General features: G+C 37.4%; 2 protein-coding genes across 3 annotated transcripts; one reads left to right on the forward strand and one right to left on the reverse strand.

Moving 5' to 3' along the window:
* Positions 1-279: 279 nt before the first annotated feature.
* lepb (leptin b) lies at positions 280-1319 on the forward strand. Of its 2 annotated transcripts, NM_001160442.2 has the most exons (3): positions 310-390; positions 473-629; positions 852-1201. In NM_001160442.2, the coding sequence occupies exons 2-3, from the start codon at positions 474-476 to the stop codon at positions 1170-1172; spliced, it is 477 nt and encodes a 158-aa protein (NP_001153914.1). In that variant the 5' UTR covers positions 310-390; position 473; the 3' UTR covers positions 1173-1201. The 2 variants fall into 2 exon arrangements, with proteins under 2 accessions (XP_020569640.1, NP_001153914.1); XM_020713981.3 differs by having other exon boundaries at positions 280-629; positions 852-1319.
* A 1133-nt stretch (positions 1320-2452) lies between these two features.
* On the reverse strand, positions 2453-6526 carry LOC101157175 (transmembrane protein 53). Its single transcript, XM_004083171.5, has 3 exons — positions 6354-6526; positions 4400-5004; positions 2453-3129 (listed from the first exon to the last, which is right to left on the reverse strand). The coding sequence occupies exons 1-3, from the start codon at positions 6377-6379 to the stop codon at positions 2768-2770; spliced, it is 993 nt and encodes a 330-aa protein (XP_004083219.1). The 5' UTR covers positions 6380-6526; the 3' UTR covers positions 2453-2767.
* Between the last annotated feature and the right edge of the window lie 9056 nt (positions 6527-15582).

Raw genomic sequence — 15582 nt, forward strand, 5'->3', positions numbered from 1 at the left:
ACATAACCGACACTTCTGACTTTTTGAACATGTAAGAGACACTTGGTCCCTGTTCAAGTTCTACACTAAACACAGACCCCTCTAAAGCCAGACGACAGATTAGTCTGGCAATATTTGTCGGATTTGGATCCAGAATATAAAAATAAAAAAATCTGTGGAAAAAAAAATCTGCATTTCCAGTGAGTCAGTGTGGTGTCATGGCATGCACTTTGAATCTTCTGACTTACCAGAATATGTTGAACCCAACATGGTCCTTCGTTGAGGCAGAGGGGGCAGTGGAGGAGGGGACCGTAGGAAGTAGAGGGAACTATTTAAACAAGGGGGTTCAAAAGAGAAACAACCTTTAAGGCTCTTACAGGAGGATCAGAGTCAGAACACTAACATTTGCAGGTAAAGAGCTATTTTTTTTATTGTTATATTTCATTATCATGACTAAATGTATTTTAAAGCCAATGTTTGCTTTCTCTTTTAGGATGTACATGCCTCTTGCACTTGTGTATGCATCTTTTTTGACACTCCCTGCATCCACGAGTCCTGCCACAAAAGGAAATGTAATCCAGATCCAGGTACACAACATTGTAAACCTCGCTCAGACAACTGTGGCCCACATTAGGAAACTAAGGATGCAGGTAACAATACTACAAAAACAACAAGTTGGGTTTTTTTCTGCCAACTTTTTGTTCTTTATCATCCCACATCTTTATTTGTCTCTCATCTTTACATAAAATGATAAAACCTTTATATTTATTCAGCCAAAAAACACTCAAAATTTGAACTTCTAGTTAAAATGAAAACTTAAAGCATCCTTTTAAGGCTGAACGACTACATAAGCCTCATCTCTTCTTTTTCAGCTGTTAATGGCTCCACCAATTGAGATCACCACTCCTCCAATAAAGGGACTTGCCAGCTTCAGCCATTACCTTAAACACTTGGATAATGAACTGCAGAGCCCTGACACTGATCTCCTCAGTCAGATCCAGGCAGACGTCTCCAGCCTGGATGGAAAAGTTCAGTCGCTCGGTTTGATGATGAACTGTCCCTTCCAGCCCAGACCCACAGCAGAGGTCAGCCGCTTTCTGTTTCCAGACATTCACCACTACTGGACCATAGCCAAGGTGGAGAACTACCTGGAAAGCCTCCACCTGAACAGAGACAAGCTTAAGGTCTGCTGAAAAAGCCATGACACCAAACCATGAAAAAATATATATATTTTTTTTATCATACCAGAGGTAAAGAAGTATTTTTACTTGATTACTTTTTGAAGTGGGTAATCTAGAAGCTTTTTATTTGCGGTTAAAGGGTACTGTGTACTACAACATGGCATCTGCAAAGGTTATTAAAAATGAAAAGATTTCTGCAGATGTGAAAAAAAGTAATTGCAAATGTTCAATAATAAGCCTAAATGTAAAACTATACTTTTAAAAAACAAAAATGTATTAATTGTTTCTTGAAAGAAAATCTTGCCTCTTTTTTTTTAAGGGGAATTTTTTTATGGAATTGCACAAACATATTGGAAAAAGTGCTTGTTTCTTTCATCTCTGCTGAAGATTGTTTGAGCAGTAATATCATTAACTGGTTACTTTTTTACTCATTTATCTTCAGATACACATTTTAGACATGATTTTAATTGATTTTTTTCATCAGTATACTTCAACTTCTTTTTGGCGGATTTAATTAACTTTGTCAAAGCAATTTGAGTTGGTCAATCTTCTATAGGAGAGTAAAAGTGAAGAAAACTGATGCTGAGGAGACATTTAAAGATGTGAGTTGTGATTTATGCCAGCAAATGGATGCATGGTGTGAATGTTTTGAGAAAGGTGTGAATTGCATGAGACTCCAGCTTGGTGTGAGACACCACAGAGCTGCTATTCCTTAAAGCAGGTCAGCGGCATTAGTCTACTTTTTAGGCCAGTAGGACATTTGACGGCCTGTTTCTTCAGAATATTTCCAGCTATGCTTTTATTTTGCAACCTGACAGCAATCAGTGCTCTTAAGACAAAAAAAATGATCAAAATAAAATAAAGTAAATGTTAGAAGACTACAATAGAAAAAGAGACAATATAGATTAAAAAAAAAGATTCTTCAAAGAGGCCTCAGCGTTAGCAGGGCTTGTTGGTTTTTGGGTCCCGCTCCTCAATACAAAGAGCACCATCTCCCAATTGGCCCGTTGTTTCATGGCTCACCAGAGCATAAACTGGTATATTCGTCTTTCACCACAGTGACAAGAGCTTTGCAGAGGCTGACCTGCTTTATTGCTGCCTGCTTTAGGCCTCACCCTCTTATGCCCACTTCAATAAACTGCAACAAAAACCTGATTCACTCGACTTTTACTGTAGATTCTGGTTTCCTTCCAGCCACTGAGCCTCTACTGCCAGCTTTTACGGCACTTTTCTTCCACATCTTTAATGGTCAGTGTGATAAAGTTAAAAAAAGAAAAAACGAAGCAAATGCATTTCGTTAAAATCCTTTTTTTAATTGTGCATATGATGAAGTACACACGTTGTTTGGATAAAGGAGTTAAATCCACATTTGGGATGCAAACATTTTACTTCTCATTTTGTGCTTTCTTCTTTAAAAATCCCAAAAGCGTACAAACCGCTTTCTGTCATGTTGCTACATAAAAACTGATCATGCTCAAATAAAGCAACAAGATGGTTTAAAAGATTTGCTGGAATTTTTTTTCTACTAATAAGAATCACATGTAAATGTTAAAGTGCAGGCAGTGATTTTTTTTTTTTTTTTTTTTTTAGATACAAACATGATTGTTTTAGATTTTAGTTTTAAGGGAGGAAGCAGGCAGAGAATTTAGGAAGTGCTGCAGAGTGGACAGGTACTCCTCTGGGTGGCATCGCAGGTGGGCTGCATGTTTAGACTCTTTCCACTTCTTGTTGTCCACGCTCACACCTCTCCGCTTCCACAAGTCCATCAGCTTCTCCAGGACTGCCGGGTTGCACATTGCATCATTTTCAGAGAAGAAGAAGAGGGCCGGAGAAGTGACGGGGCTTCTCTGGAAAACCAGGATGCTGTTCTCATAAAAGTCTGCCGTGTGGGTCTTGAAAATCCAGAAATAAAGCATGGCTGTGTTTTTTATGAAGCCCTCTAGGCGCGGCAGCAGAGTCTTACCCAGACCTGTAAGAAAGTTCGGAGAATTTTAACATGAATTGAATCAAGAGTCATTTAAGGTCATTGGGGCAGCTTGTCAAAACATAAAAAATAAATTTTAATTTATTTTGAAATGATTAATCTAATGAAGGGCAGAGACACTCAAACTAATGCTCAAGTAAATAAAGCTTCTTTAGAAATTAAGAAAATACTCATTTTACAAACGTATTCAAATATATATTTATATAAAATTATGCTTTATTTATTTATTGCTGTGATACTTTATTGTTCTAACGTTTGTTTGGCTATTGATAATATGTTTTTATTTGATTGATGTTTTTGCAATTTTAGCTGCCCATTTGATTAAAAAAAAGCACTTTTGCTATAATTGGCTAAAACTGATAATAGGGGTAACATAAAAAAAACAAAGAATGCATAATTCATCTGCACCCGCATGCCTATTTTATATTTCTAGAGTTTTTAGTTTGACTGTCTAGATTTTTTCACATTGGATTTAAAATACATTTTAGACCTCACAAGCAAAGAGAAATACATCTAGGGAAAAAACATATAAAATCCTGATTATTAGTATGAACAATAACATTTTTGATGGCTGTCAAACAAGCAAGAAAAAAAAGACGATTTAAAAGGCGACATGTTTGTTCTTTAGTTTAGGAAATCACAAAAAAGTGGATTTCAGAAGCATTTCTGAAACCCTCTGTTCTTTACTGTCTGCCTTAATTACAAACATTTCATAACAGTTTCTCAATAGCGTCTTGAAATGCTGATGAATTTATCACTTTGTTGGATTTTTTCGGAAATCCTTGACCCCTTTGGATGCCCTGTTGGGTTGCACTTGGCTGATTGTGATGACTTTTATAATGTGACACAAAACACAATGTCTGACATATTTTTAACTAAACATGCCTTTTAACAGGTTTCGTCGGTTGCAAATCATCTGTTTATCACCAAAGTCAAGCAGATGGCAGATGAGTGATGGGAAATAAAGGAACTTTTAATACAGATTAATTGTCATTTTATAAAGTAAGACTTTATGAATTTGCTTCTGCATCAAATTACCTTAGAAATTGTACCTAATAAAGTGGTCAACAATTACATTTCACCCTAAAAAGACAAAAAATGTCAAACATTAGACGTTGGTTTACAAAACAACTGTGTCCAAGTAATCCTCTACGTCTGACAAACTAGAACAGTAGGGCATTTTGCATTATTAAAACACTGAAACAAAAGTAACCAAACTGCAAATGGGGTTGTGTAATGGGTCACTTTCACTCACCTGTTGCCATGTGCTCAAGTGTTCCCACCACCAGACTGTCATAGATATGCCCTATCACCCTTTGTGCCAGTGCACTGTGTCTTTTGGGTTCCCGAGCAATGTGGGTGAGAACCTGGGTGAAAGTGTAGCCACCAATGGAGGAGGCATGGACCAGCACGTCCCTTCCAGAGAACGGGGGTTCTTCCAAAATATTCAAAACCTCCAACCCATAACTGAGGCCCCATCGAGGCCACAAGAAGTGCATCACATTGCTCTGAACCAGGAGGACATCCATGCCACGTTCCAAGTAGAGGTCACGATACTTAGCAACAGCCACTGGCTGAGCGCCGAGCCACGAGAAGAAGACGAGAAGCGGGCGAGAGTGGGAGGCAGAGTGGGATTGATTTAGGGTAGATATAGCTGTATCTGTTGGCGTTTCTGAAAGCAGTGAAGAGGAGGAATCGTCTGATGGAAGAAGATGTGGGGAATCTTTGGCAGAACATGGGCTCTGAGACCCAGCTGGTGTTATTGGAGTACAATAATAAGTGATGCCGTTGCAAATCCTTCTGGCTACATACTTGTCATCGCTGACTTGTTTAGATGACGTTTCATCAGTCTTGAAGAGACTAGAACAGAAAAAAAGTAACATTTCAAAATAAATCATTCGCATCCTGACAGAAAATACCACAGACGCTAAAAATCAAAACGCATGAAAATGATTTGTTGGATAAGAATATCTAAGCCTAAAAAAACAAGACTAATTTACGTTGGGATAAGTTAGTAAGTCATTTTTATCATTGCTGGCACACAACCCAAACAAAAAAGTGTTGCAAGGAAATAGTTTCATCCTAGCTTCATCGATTCATCAGGATGTATAACCTTCTGTCATGTGTACTTGGGTTTTCTAGGTTGTATTATAGATACAGAAACAGATTATGGGGTCTAGAAACATTTCAACAATCATATATGTTCAAGGATTTTACAATGCTTACTTTGAATATTAAGATTTTCAAGAGAAAATGATAACTTGGTTAGTAAGAACTGCAAAAAATACCTTCTTCCCCTAATTACTTGTGGTGTCCCACAGGGATCCATTTTAGGTCAACTTCTATTTAATCATTAATTAGATGCACACTAGATTGACTATTACATTTTGAGTTTTTATTTTAAAAAAATATTGCATACTGCATAGTTTACAGGTCCTTGCTGGTAACATTAGAGAAGATTGTCCTTTTGTCTCTGTATGTTAATAAACCGTTTGGAATCAGATGGGCAGCAGCAACAATTGTTACTATAAAAAACACATCTAATCTTTCTGGATGACTCGAACCACCCAGCTGACAGTACTGTTGACATTCCTTAGTCACATACCAATCTAAGAGACAGCAATACAGGTATTCCGATAAGATTTTGGTATAAAAAAAAAAGACCCCGCCTAAAAATGTTTACAGAATGTCCTTAAAGCCAGATTTTTATTTTTATTTTAGAAAATTTCAATAAAATAATATTTTTTTAGAGTTCTATATTCAACCTAAATATTTTGTGGCCTGTACTGTTTTTTTTCATGTTAATTGATGGCTCTAATTCTTAATTCTTTAGCTGACTATACAAACCTTATCATCAAAGTAAGCATATATTGTGTATTTTTGATGATGAATGTCATCAACTAACGTTACCAGTGAAAAGAAAGAAAATAGCTGCATCCTTGAACTGTGAGCATCCGCTGAAAGGATGAGGGATTATCACACTTTCCGGGAAAGCAGCTGATCTTTCAGGCGCCTTGGAGCTGTAGGCTCACTTATAAACTAGGCTTCCTGCAAGATGAGCTGCGTTTGAGCAGTTTCCCTGCATTCCTGCCGCGTCTGGGGGTGACTGCGCACCGCAACGGGCCTGCATGCTCGATACTCGCGCAGACAGGTTTCCGCAAAACGGCTCACGTCATTTTCAGAGCAACGTGTCAGTCATGTGTCCTTACCCGGTGGAGAGCGGCAGATTCCCCATGCTGACAGGCGGTAGGATGGTCTTGTTCCTTGGGGGAGAAAAATGAAACGGCTCCCGCTGTGGGTTCAGGTTTGCAGCGGTACCTGTTTGCTGCGGCAACTAGACAGTCCTGTATGAATCTATCCTCCTCTCTGCACCGGCATGGCCCCGCCCCCTTGCCACTTTCCATGTCGTTAGCGCGCGAGGACGGATTGCGCGCTCCCGCGGGGGGAAAAATATGATAACCCCAATATCACCTATTTAAAAAAACAGGGGGGGGGTATCTTACATTTCGTCCTAAACGATTACAAATCCTAGTTGTTCTATTTGTTATTTTTTTCTACTGTAATTTCAAATCTTGTTTTGGAATAACAAAAGCTTTGGGGGCGTTAATTCCATGATGTCACGTTGACCACTTAAGCGGCCAAATGGGGAAACATGACAAGGTCATCCGTTTGTCCTGATCTGGCTTTCAGACAGGAGGAACGCAATGCCACTAGTTGCCACTAGATGGAGCCAGACTACCAAGAGAAAGCCGGTCCATCCATCAATTTCTGTCCTTGAAAATTGACAACCTTTTTTTAAACTCTTTATTAGTCATTATTACTATCTTTGTATGATGTATTATTGATTTTTGGGGTGGTAAAGTTTATAAAAAAAAAAAAGAGGATTATCTGAGTTGCACATCCCCCCCAAAGAAATCTACAATTGGTAAAGCATTAGATTGCCTAGATTAGGTCAAAACAAGGGAAGTAAAATTCATATAAAAATCCAAATTATCCTACAGTTCACTAATAGCAAAACACCCTTCCTAAAACATATTTTGCTCATTTTTATATTGCCTTATCTTTTGCAGAAACGTCTTAGTATGGACGGTACATTTCAAAATAGTTGACTGTTAACTATTAATCTCTTTTATTTCTAACTTTCATCAATACAGACTCAATAATTGCTTGCCTCTAAGTGTTACATACTGACTTGAATCTATGTCTTTTATTCCAATGTGTTGACATTAATATTTATTTGAGTTTGGTTGTCATGACAACGGGCTGAATTATTCCCCCATCGGTTATGATCACATTTTTCCATTCATGGCGGCAGTGGCAGTTTTAGTAAATCTCCCTTCTCCTGTGAGCTGGGTTTCTATTATGTGTGCAGACATTTCTGGAAGACTTTGGATCTATTTTCCTGCAATGTGCTACAATGATCATGTCATGAAAATAAGAACATGAGAAGAGTTTAAAGAGACCACAGAACCAAACCCCAAAAGGGCTTTTTCTTTAACAGGGTTGTTCATATTGTTTCCAGCAATTTCTGGGTTCTTACGTGAAAGCTGCAATTTAAGCTCAAACTAGTTTTGGTCATCATAAAGATTTGTTGCATTCTAATTGTTATATTTAGGCAACTAAATTAGAAGTTTATGGACTAAAAAGAAGATTTGCTCAAAAAGGTTTGCATATTTTCTGTCTTTCTTTTATTTATCTCATGCAAAGCAGCCCTTCGCATACAGCCAATGATGCTGAATGTCAAAGCAAAGTCCTTCTGTTTTTGAAGTTCAGCCTCAATCCGCCATTGCAAAGATTTAAAAAAATAAAGGGTTGAAGCTGTATATTAATATATAAATGCAAACATTTTAAACTAATCAGGCAAACTTTGCAGATAAAACAAACAATTCAAAGTTTGTCTAGTTTTTTTTGTCAAAGTTTTATTCTTCAAAAATGGAAAATGTCATCTTCTGCTTGCATACAAGAATGTTTTACTGTGGCTGGGACTAATATGTCCACGCCACTTATTTTGTTTCCCATTTGCATGTCCTGGCGTGTCATTACATGGAATATTTTTCAGTGCATGCTCACAACAGCTAACCTTGGGGAAGTATTAAGCAAGTCTGGTGATTTGATCAGTTGGTTAATGAATAAAAAATATTTCAGGAGGGAAACCTTGGTAGCTGAGGTCATGTTCCTCAACCCACAGAGAGTTGAGTGTTTGTGCAAAGTTAGACAAACACATCACATAAATATATATGCATAAAAATAAATATATATATATATTTATATATTTATATATCAGTATATATATATATATATATACTGACCAGGGTTCAGGCTTGTTGCAGAGGACGTGTAAAACCTGTTGTCTGAGAGAAAGGCTTTTCTTTTTTTTGTGCTATCAATCACCTTTATTGCAGTTGAAACCATGTGAAATCCTCATTTGGAAACTGATGCATTAAACATACTCTCATTGATTACAGATGGCAATAAATTAAGGATGAACCAAAGTTATAACTGAAGTCCTTAGCGGTCATGCAGCAAGAGTGCAGGGAGGAGCTGTTTCTGATTGGCAGGTGTTTAAAGGCAAAAATATGTTTAAAACTAGTTTTTTTTAACTTTTATTCTTGTTAAAATATAAAAATATATTTAACAACTACCCTACTCTTGAAGCCTCAGTTCACCAACAGCAGTAACAATAGATCAACCAAAAATGTTACTAAAATAGGAGAAATGTTCTAGACAACTACTCAAGTAAAGCAAAAAATAGACATCCAATTAGTTAAGTAAATGTAAAGAAGTAACTATAGTGAAACAGAAATTTTCATGGTCTCAGTACTCAATTTAAAAATTACAGTCTATTACCAAAAGTATTGGCTCACCAACCCAAATGATCATAATCAGGTGTCCTAATCACTTGGTCTGGCCACAGGTGTATAAAATACAGCACTCAGGCACCCAGACTGTTTTTACCAACAATCGTGAAAGAACAAGCCACTCTCAGAGGAGCTGTCATAGGATGCCACCTGTGCAACAAATCCAGTCATGAAATGTCCTCCCTCCAAAATATTCAACAGTCAACTGTGGAATATTTTAATTCTGTCTGATAAAAGTTATGAACCGGATATTGATAAATCATGTAATAAAATGGTTATAGTATAACGGGGTGGGATTATATAAACTCGCTTCCTTCCACTCCCTTTCAAGCAATATTTATTAATATGCCAAATTATCCTAAGTTTGATTAGTTACTGTATGAATGTATGACTGATGATTGTATTGCTTTTGTGTATCATTTCTATTTGATTGCTTGAAATAAACCATTTCAAATCAAAATCAAAAAAAACTGTCAGCTCTATCATAAGAAAATGAAAAAGTTTGAGAACAACAGCAACTCAGCCAGGTGCCAGCAGAACAGTACATTTCAAACCGCATTGTGCTGAGGGTTAAATTAGGTGGAGGAGGAATTATGGTGTGGGCTTCCAGGACTTGGGCTTCCAGTGAAAGGAACTCTGAATGCCTCAGGATACCAAAACCTTTTGGACAATTCCATGCTCCCAGCCCCGTGGGACCAGTTTGGAGCAGGCCGCTTCCTCTTCCAACAGGACTGTGCACCAGAGGACAAAGCAAGGTCCATAAAGACATGGATGACAGAGTCAGGTGTGGATGAACGTGACTGGCCTGCACAGAGTCCTGACCTGAACCCCATAATTCATTCTTTGGGATGAATTAGAGCGGAGCTGAGAGCCAGACCTTCTCCACCAACATCAGTGTGTGACTTCACCAATGTGCTTTTGGAAAATTGGTCAAAGATTCCTATGAACACACTCCTGGACCTTGTGGGCAGCCTTCCCAGAAGAGTTGAAGCTGTAATAGCTGGAAAAGGTGGACAGACATCATATTAAACTCTATGGGTTAGGAACGGGATGGGACTCCAGTTGATATGTGAGCCAAGGCAGGTGGGTAAATAAAATGATAGTATGCTTCCAAATAACTAAATAAAAGGATCATATCCTTTTTTTTAAATAGTAATTCTTCCTACAGTATTTTATCAAACTTTTGTTGATAAGCAGGATAAAATATGAGTGAACAGTTTAAGTTTTTATCCTGGATGCTGACATTTTCAAACATCTGTCGGTCGAAACAGACAAGCAAAGTTATTTTTCTTTTATAGGAGAGATGACAAGAAGTCTCTTAATTTATGATTTATTCTTTTTGTATTAAATTTTGTTTTGACTAATCCCTTCCCGTCTCTCACACATGCACACACACACACACACACACACACACACACACACACGTTACAATTAGCAGTTTTCTCTGGCGTTACAAAACATCTTTATATTCTGGCAGGTTAAAGTTTGTTGCAGGTGAGCTAGAGTTTCCATTTTGAGTTAAAGTTTAACTTTCTGGTTTGACATATTGGCAAAAAACTATATATAGTCTGGCAGATTCAATAGTTCAATAAAAAAGAATGATGTTGTGGAAAAATGCTAATTTTCAGTTCATTTTGGTTTTAATGCTAAATCTAACTGTTTTAATGTTAAAACTTTAATCACGCTTTTTTTTTCAAGGTTTGTTTCCACATCTCCATTTCCAAATATTTCTGGGGTCAATCTGGGTCATTGTGTTGGCAGGTGTCATCTGTCTTGTTTGATTCTGCAACCGATTCTATCCGTTCAAATCATTAAAAGAAAATGGATGATTTTATTTCAGGTCAAATTCACACCATAACTCCTTGTGCATTTAGGGCTCAACAGAAAAGCGTTCTTGTTTATTCTTTTTCTATTAGTCTGCAAATATTTCCAAACATCGGCAAAAAATGTGAAAGAAAAAGCTTTCAAGAAATCTGCACAACTTGACCTTAATATCAAAAACACTGCGGCTATGGGAAGGGCCTGTGTAGAAGCAGAGTCACAAACTTTTCTGAGAGCCCATTGTTGTCTTCTCTTTCTAGACAAAGAAACTTTCTCTGACCTCCTCAGCTGACCATTGTTTGATGCCTTCCGTGAACTCAAGCCAGCCGTTTGTTTCAGGAAGGGGACATTCACAGGCAGACAACACACAACAGTCTTGGAATGCACCAAGGTTCACTGCCAATAGTCTCAATCATTTCACAGGAATATGTGCTAAAGTGCATGGAACATTGTGAGCAGCTGGACAAAATTGGGAGAAAATTATTGTTTTGAGCCACCAAAGAAACAAATTCAATTCAATTCAATTGTACTTTATTAATCCCACAAGAGGAAATGTAAGTAATAAACACATGTCTAATGCTACATTCACACCGTAAATGCACATTCTTGAACGTGCGTTCAGCTTTAGTGTTCACACTGGACAAACAATGAGAGTTGTCTTCATGTCCATCCACCTACAGTTGGAAGAGGCTTGGTGCAAAATCTCAAAGTGGTGCAAATCTTGATCCAGGCTTTTTCTTTGCAGCTCTTTTCCAATTTATGAAATACTTGGTGTCATAGAATTCCAGCTGGGCACAAACTGCAATTATAAATTTCTCCTCCATGATCAATTTTCAAGCCTTTGACATTTCTGTGAATTAAAGGAGACGTCATCTATACGTCACTACCAATCAGAGATGGAGGAAGGTTCGACCTGGTTTTACTTGCAACACGCGTTCAATGGCGTTTTTCACATTAAACCGTCTTAGAAACCTGCGTAGCAAAGTGTGAATAAAAGAGTATTTTATGCGGAAACTCAAAATGCGCATGTTCATAGACTTTTCACTGGAAGTAACCACTTGAACTTGTATTCCTGAGTGCGGTAGTATTGGTATTTTACAAATAAAACAAGATCAAAAGAGTCAGGACATCAGAAAAACTCTAAATCATAGGAAAGGCTGTGGACCATGACTTTGACTGGTTATATGGTAAAAAAAAAAAATACAATGATCCTTCCTGGGAATTACACTTTTCCCTTTGGAATTACATAACTCCTTTTATTAGGTAGTATAAAATCATTTGGGCTTCATATCACAAAACATACATTTGTGAATCTATCAGCTTTCACATGGAAGTAGTTGTTTTTTCATATTTAACTAATGTGGCAAAAATAGTTGGGGAAACTATTTTATCCAAGGGATCTTTCCTTGGAAGGTGGGACAGAGTAGAGTAGAGGAGGGGGTTTTATTACTGTTGGGACTGCTTAGCAACAGTTCAGGAAATTATGTTTCCTTGCTTCACTGATTGTTTCTATATTTGAAATTACTGGAGATGATCAAGGCAAAAATTTGGAGAAAGTATCGGCAAAGTTACACAACAATTCCTCCTTTCCATTGGGTGCTTGAGGTATGATCACAATCAAGGCAGGGACGCGTGCAGACAAAACAGCCTTAAATGTGTGCTAAAGGTCAGCCTCACAGAATGGGAATTTGTTTATTTCCTGGATGATTAGTTTATATTCTTATAGACTTAAAATAAGTAAATTTTTACAAAGTCTGCTAATATATAAAACATGTTTTAAGATTTTAACAGAAAAAATGCAGTAAAAAGAGCTTATTATTTAATGGTCTATTTACATTTAACATTTTTACAGTCAAATTCTTGTTTTCTTCAAAAGAAATACAATAACACATCTTTAATAGAAGTTAGGAATGATCAGTGATGAGTCCCTACACCTGTAATACTAGTAATGATCACTAGGATATGGCTCCAATACATCGTCTGAACTGTTCACATGCACAACAAAGATTTAAGCTTTATCTGATTTCACAAGTTCACTGATGTTTTTTTCAAAACAGGATAATCTAACATCTCATTATTGGATGACAAGATTTATTTAATAAGCAGCCAATACTTCCCAGTATGTGTCTGTCATTATGTAGTATAGTTGTGAATCTGCACATGTGTAAACAAACTGCAAGATAGAGAAGTCGCATGAGGTGCCAGACTAATGTCACATAGTACAGAACTAATGCGCAGCTAGTTTTACAGAAACATTAGTTCCCACATTAGCAAAGCTAATGTCAAAGCATCAGTGTTTCTATGTTTAAGGAAGAACAGAAATAATAAAAGTAACAGGGAGTTTTTAGCCCTGCGACAGACTGGCGACTTTTCCAGGGTGTCCCCTGCCTTCGCCCACAAGTGGCTGGGATAAGCACCAGCAGCCCCGTGACCCCGAAAGGGACAAACGGATTAGAAGATGAATGAATAAGCAAGGAGTTTTAAAGTCACATCTTTGAGTTAGAACATAGTCTTCTGAAAATAAATCAGATCATGGACTGCAACAGGGCTACACCACAACTAGGATCATCTGTTGATTGCATTTCCACAGTCCCTTTTCATACATCTAACCACTCCCTAGTATTTGATTTACATGCTAATTTTAAATAAGAATCAACAAAATGAATCAACTTAAAAACTAAATGACATACGGTGATTCACGCTGATCATGTAAACGGATGAAAAGGTCAAAGAGCGTGTGTGATTTAGGTGTCCCCAGCGACATCTTTGGTGTTAAAGGGTTAAAGCACTTGTGTCAAACTCAAGGCCCGCAGGCCAAATGTGGCCCTCCATGTCATTTTATGTGGCTCGCAAGAGCATTAAAGTCATTAATTTCTCAAAATAAAAAATAAAATTGGTGTGTATTTTTTCATGTCTAGGGGGAATTGGACTTGAAACATCAGATTGGGCAACTATACATTAGGATTTAAACACTGTCCATAAAACCTAACCTGACAGAATCCAAGTTAAAAGGATTTATGCTAGAGTAACAAGCAAACAGATGTTTACTACGCAACTGTAATTGTCACTTTAAAAAGTTACAATAAATGAATAAATAAATGAGTCATTTAACATTAAGGAGTAGTTACATTTATTTTTCATTACATTTAGTTACATGTATAAGTTATATCTGGCCCTTTGAGGACAATCACTATGCTGATGTGGCCCTCGATGAAAATCAGTTTGACACCCCTGGGTTAAAGTAATACCTGACCAAGATGGCAAAGACCAAATACCTGAAAAAACATCTTTAATTTAACCAACTACCAATCAGCGGATGAGGTAACCATATTATGACTATCTAGAACTGATGACTTTGGCCCTCAACCATCAGAAATGGAAAGATTTGCTGCACTAAGCATCTCAAGGCATAAAGGGCAGTAGGAAGAAGGAAAACTAATGATTTTTCTCAACTAACTGGTAACTCTTAATCAATTCTGAAAATATTATATGCAAAAAAAAAACAACTAAAATCCTTCAAAATGGTAGCTTCTAGGTGGTTTTTACTGCATCAATTCAGTATGTTGAATCTGAAACTGGCTCCGGAGGGGAGAAAATAAGCAATAGCTGCCACATGCACCTCATAAAGTCTAATAATCCTAACACATGCTTACAACATCCATTACAAGTGAAGCCTGACATCATTTCGCCTGTAATCACCAAACAGATTTTGTCTCACAGCTAAAGACAATCAAAGAGTCTAATGTTCTTTTCTATGTACATAAATGTGAGGGTGGTCTGCAGCGTGACAGAGAGAGCAGTGTAATGTTGCTGGAGTAAAGGTCAGAGTGGTCGACCAGGCCAACGTCGCGCCAAACCTCAAAAAGGAAAACAAGCGAGTTCTGCTCATTTCCTGACATTTTCCACTGATTCAACTTTTTTAAAAAGCTAAACCCATGTCAGATCGGTAGAGGTTTCTTGCTTCCAAAGCATTTCTGACAGAACCTTTTAAATCTGTGTTTACATTTTGTTTGAACAGCCGAAAACAAAACATGCATGATTTACAACAGAAATGAGGCTTTCATACCACTGCATTAAAATTATATCATTTTTTAAAGTCTCATTTCGATCATCTTTTGTGAAAGCATTCATAGTGGTCTTTTAATTATTATGGATTATGCTATTTTTAGCTAAAATCCAAAAACAGTTGTTTTCTAGGACATTTTCTACAGAGCTGAAGTAGTGCATTCGAAAATTCACCTCCGAGTTGTGGGCGGGACTGCGCAGAGTATGTCTGCCCTTGTTTCCCATCATCCCACTGTTTACTGTCCCTCACACCTCCAACATAAAAATACTGGTGCAACAAAAATGGCAAGCAATGTTGGAGCCAGCAGTACAGTTTTGAGCCAGCTGTCAGTTCAGACGAGGAAAACGAAGATGGACATGGATCTAATGGTCTGCAAGTGATGCATTGGAATGGAGCAGAACAGGGAGCTTTTGGTCCGCCGATTGTAGCACCTATGTCACCTATGCTACAAGCTTTATCCACCAGCATTTTTCTGTCTGCTCCTGATTCACAATGATTTGAATAATGAAATACTCAGAAATGCTACTTCAAGCTTAGTTTCCTTTATATTTCTTCTCCGTCATGATAAAAATGCCACAAAAGCATATTTAAAACACCAAAAACACAATTTTCACTAGACTGGGTCTTTGAAGCTTGGATACGTGTTTTTGACAGCTTTGCATGTTATTTTTAGAGTTTTTGTTCGACCCAGCC

This window comes from Oryzias latipes, chromosome 23 (genome assembly GCF_053564925.1).
Source record: "Oryzias latipes strain Hd-rR chromosome 23, Olatipes_Hd-rR_3.1".
Taxonomy (NCBI): Eukaryota; Metazoa; Chordata; class Actinopteri; order Beloniformes; family Adrianichthyidae; genus Oryzias; species Oryzias latipes.

What these genes read in the sequence shown, in the direction of transcription:
- lepb (XM_020713981.3), top strand. Translation starts at nt 429, where the DNA reads ATGACTAAATGTATTTTAAAGCCAATGTTTGCTTTCTCTTTTAGGATG. An exon ending in TTAGGAAACTAAGGATGCAG is followed by an intron (nt 630 to 851) that starts GTAACAATACTA and finishes CTTCTTTTTCAG; the next exon opens with CTGTTAATGGCTCCACCAAT.
- LOC101157175 (XM_004083171.5), bottom strand. Translation starts at nt 6,379, where the DNA reads ATGGGGAATCTGCCGCTCTCCACCGG. An exon ending in AATCTGCCGCTCTCCACCGG is followed by an intron (nt 5,005 to 6,353) that starts GTAAGGACACAT and finishes TTTCTGTTCTAG; the next exon opens with TCTCTTCAAGACTGATGAAA. An exon ending in ACTTGAGCACATGGCAACAG is followed by an intron (nt 3,130 to 4,399) that starts GTGAGTGAAAGT and finishes ACTTTCTTACAG; the next exon opens with GTCTGGGTAAGACTCTGCTG.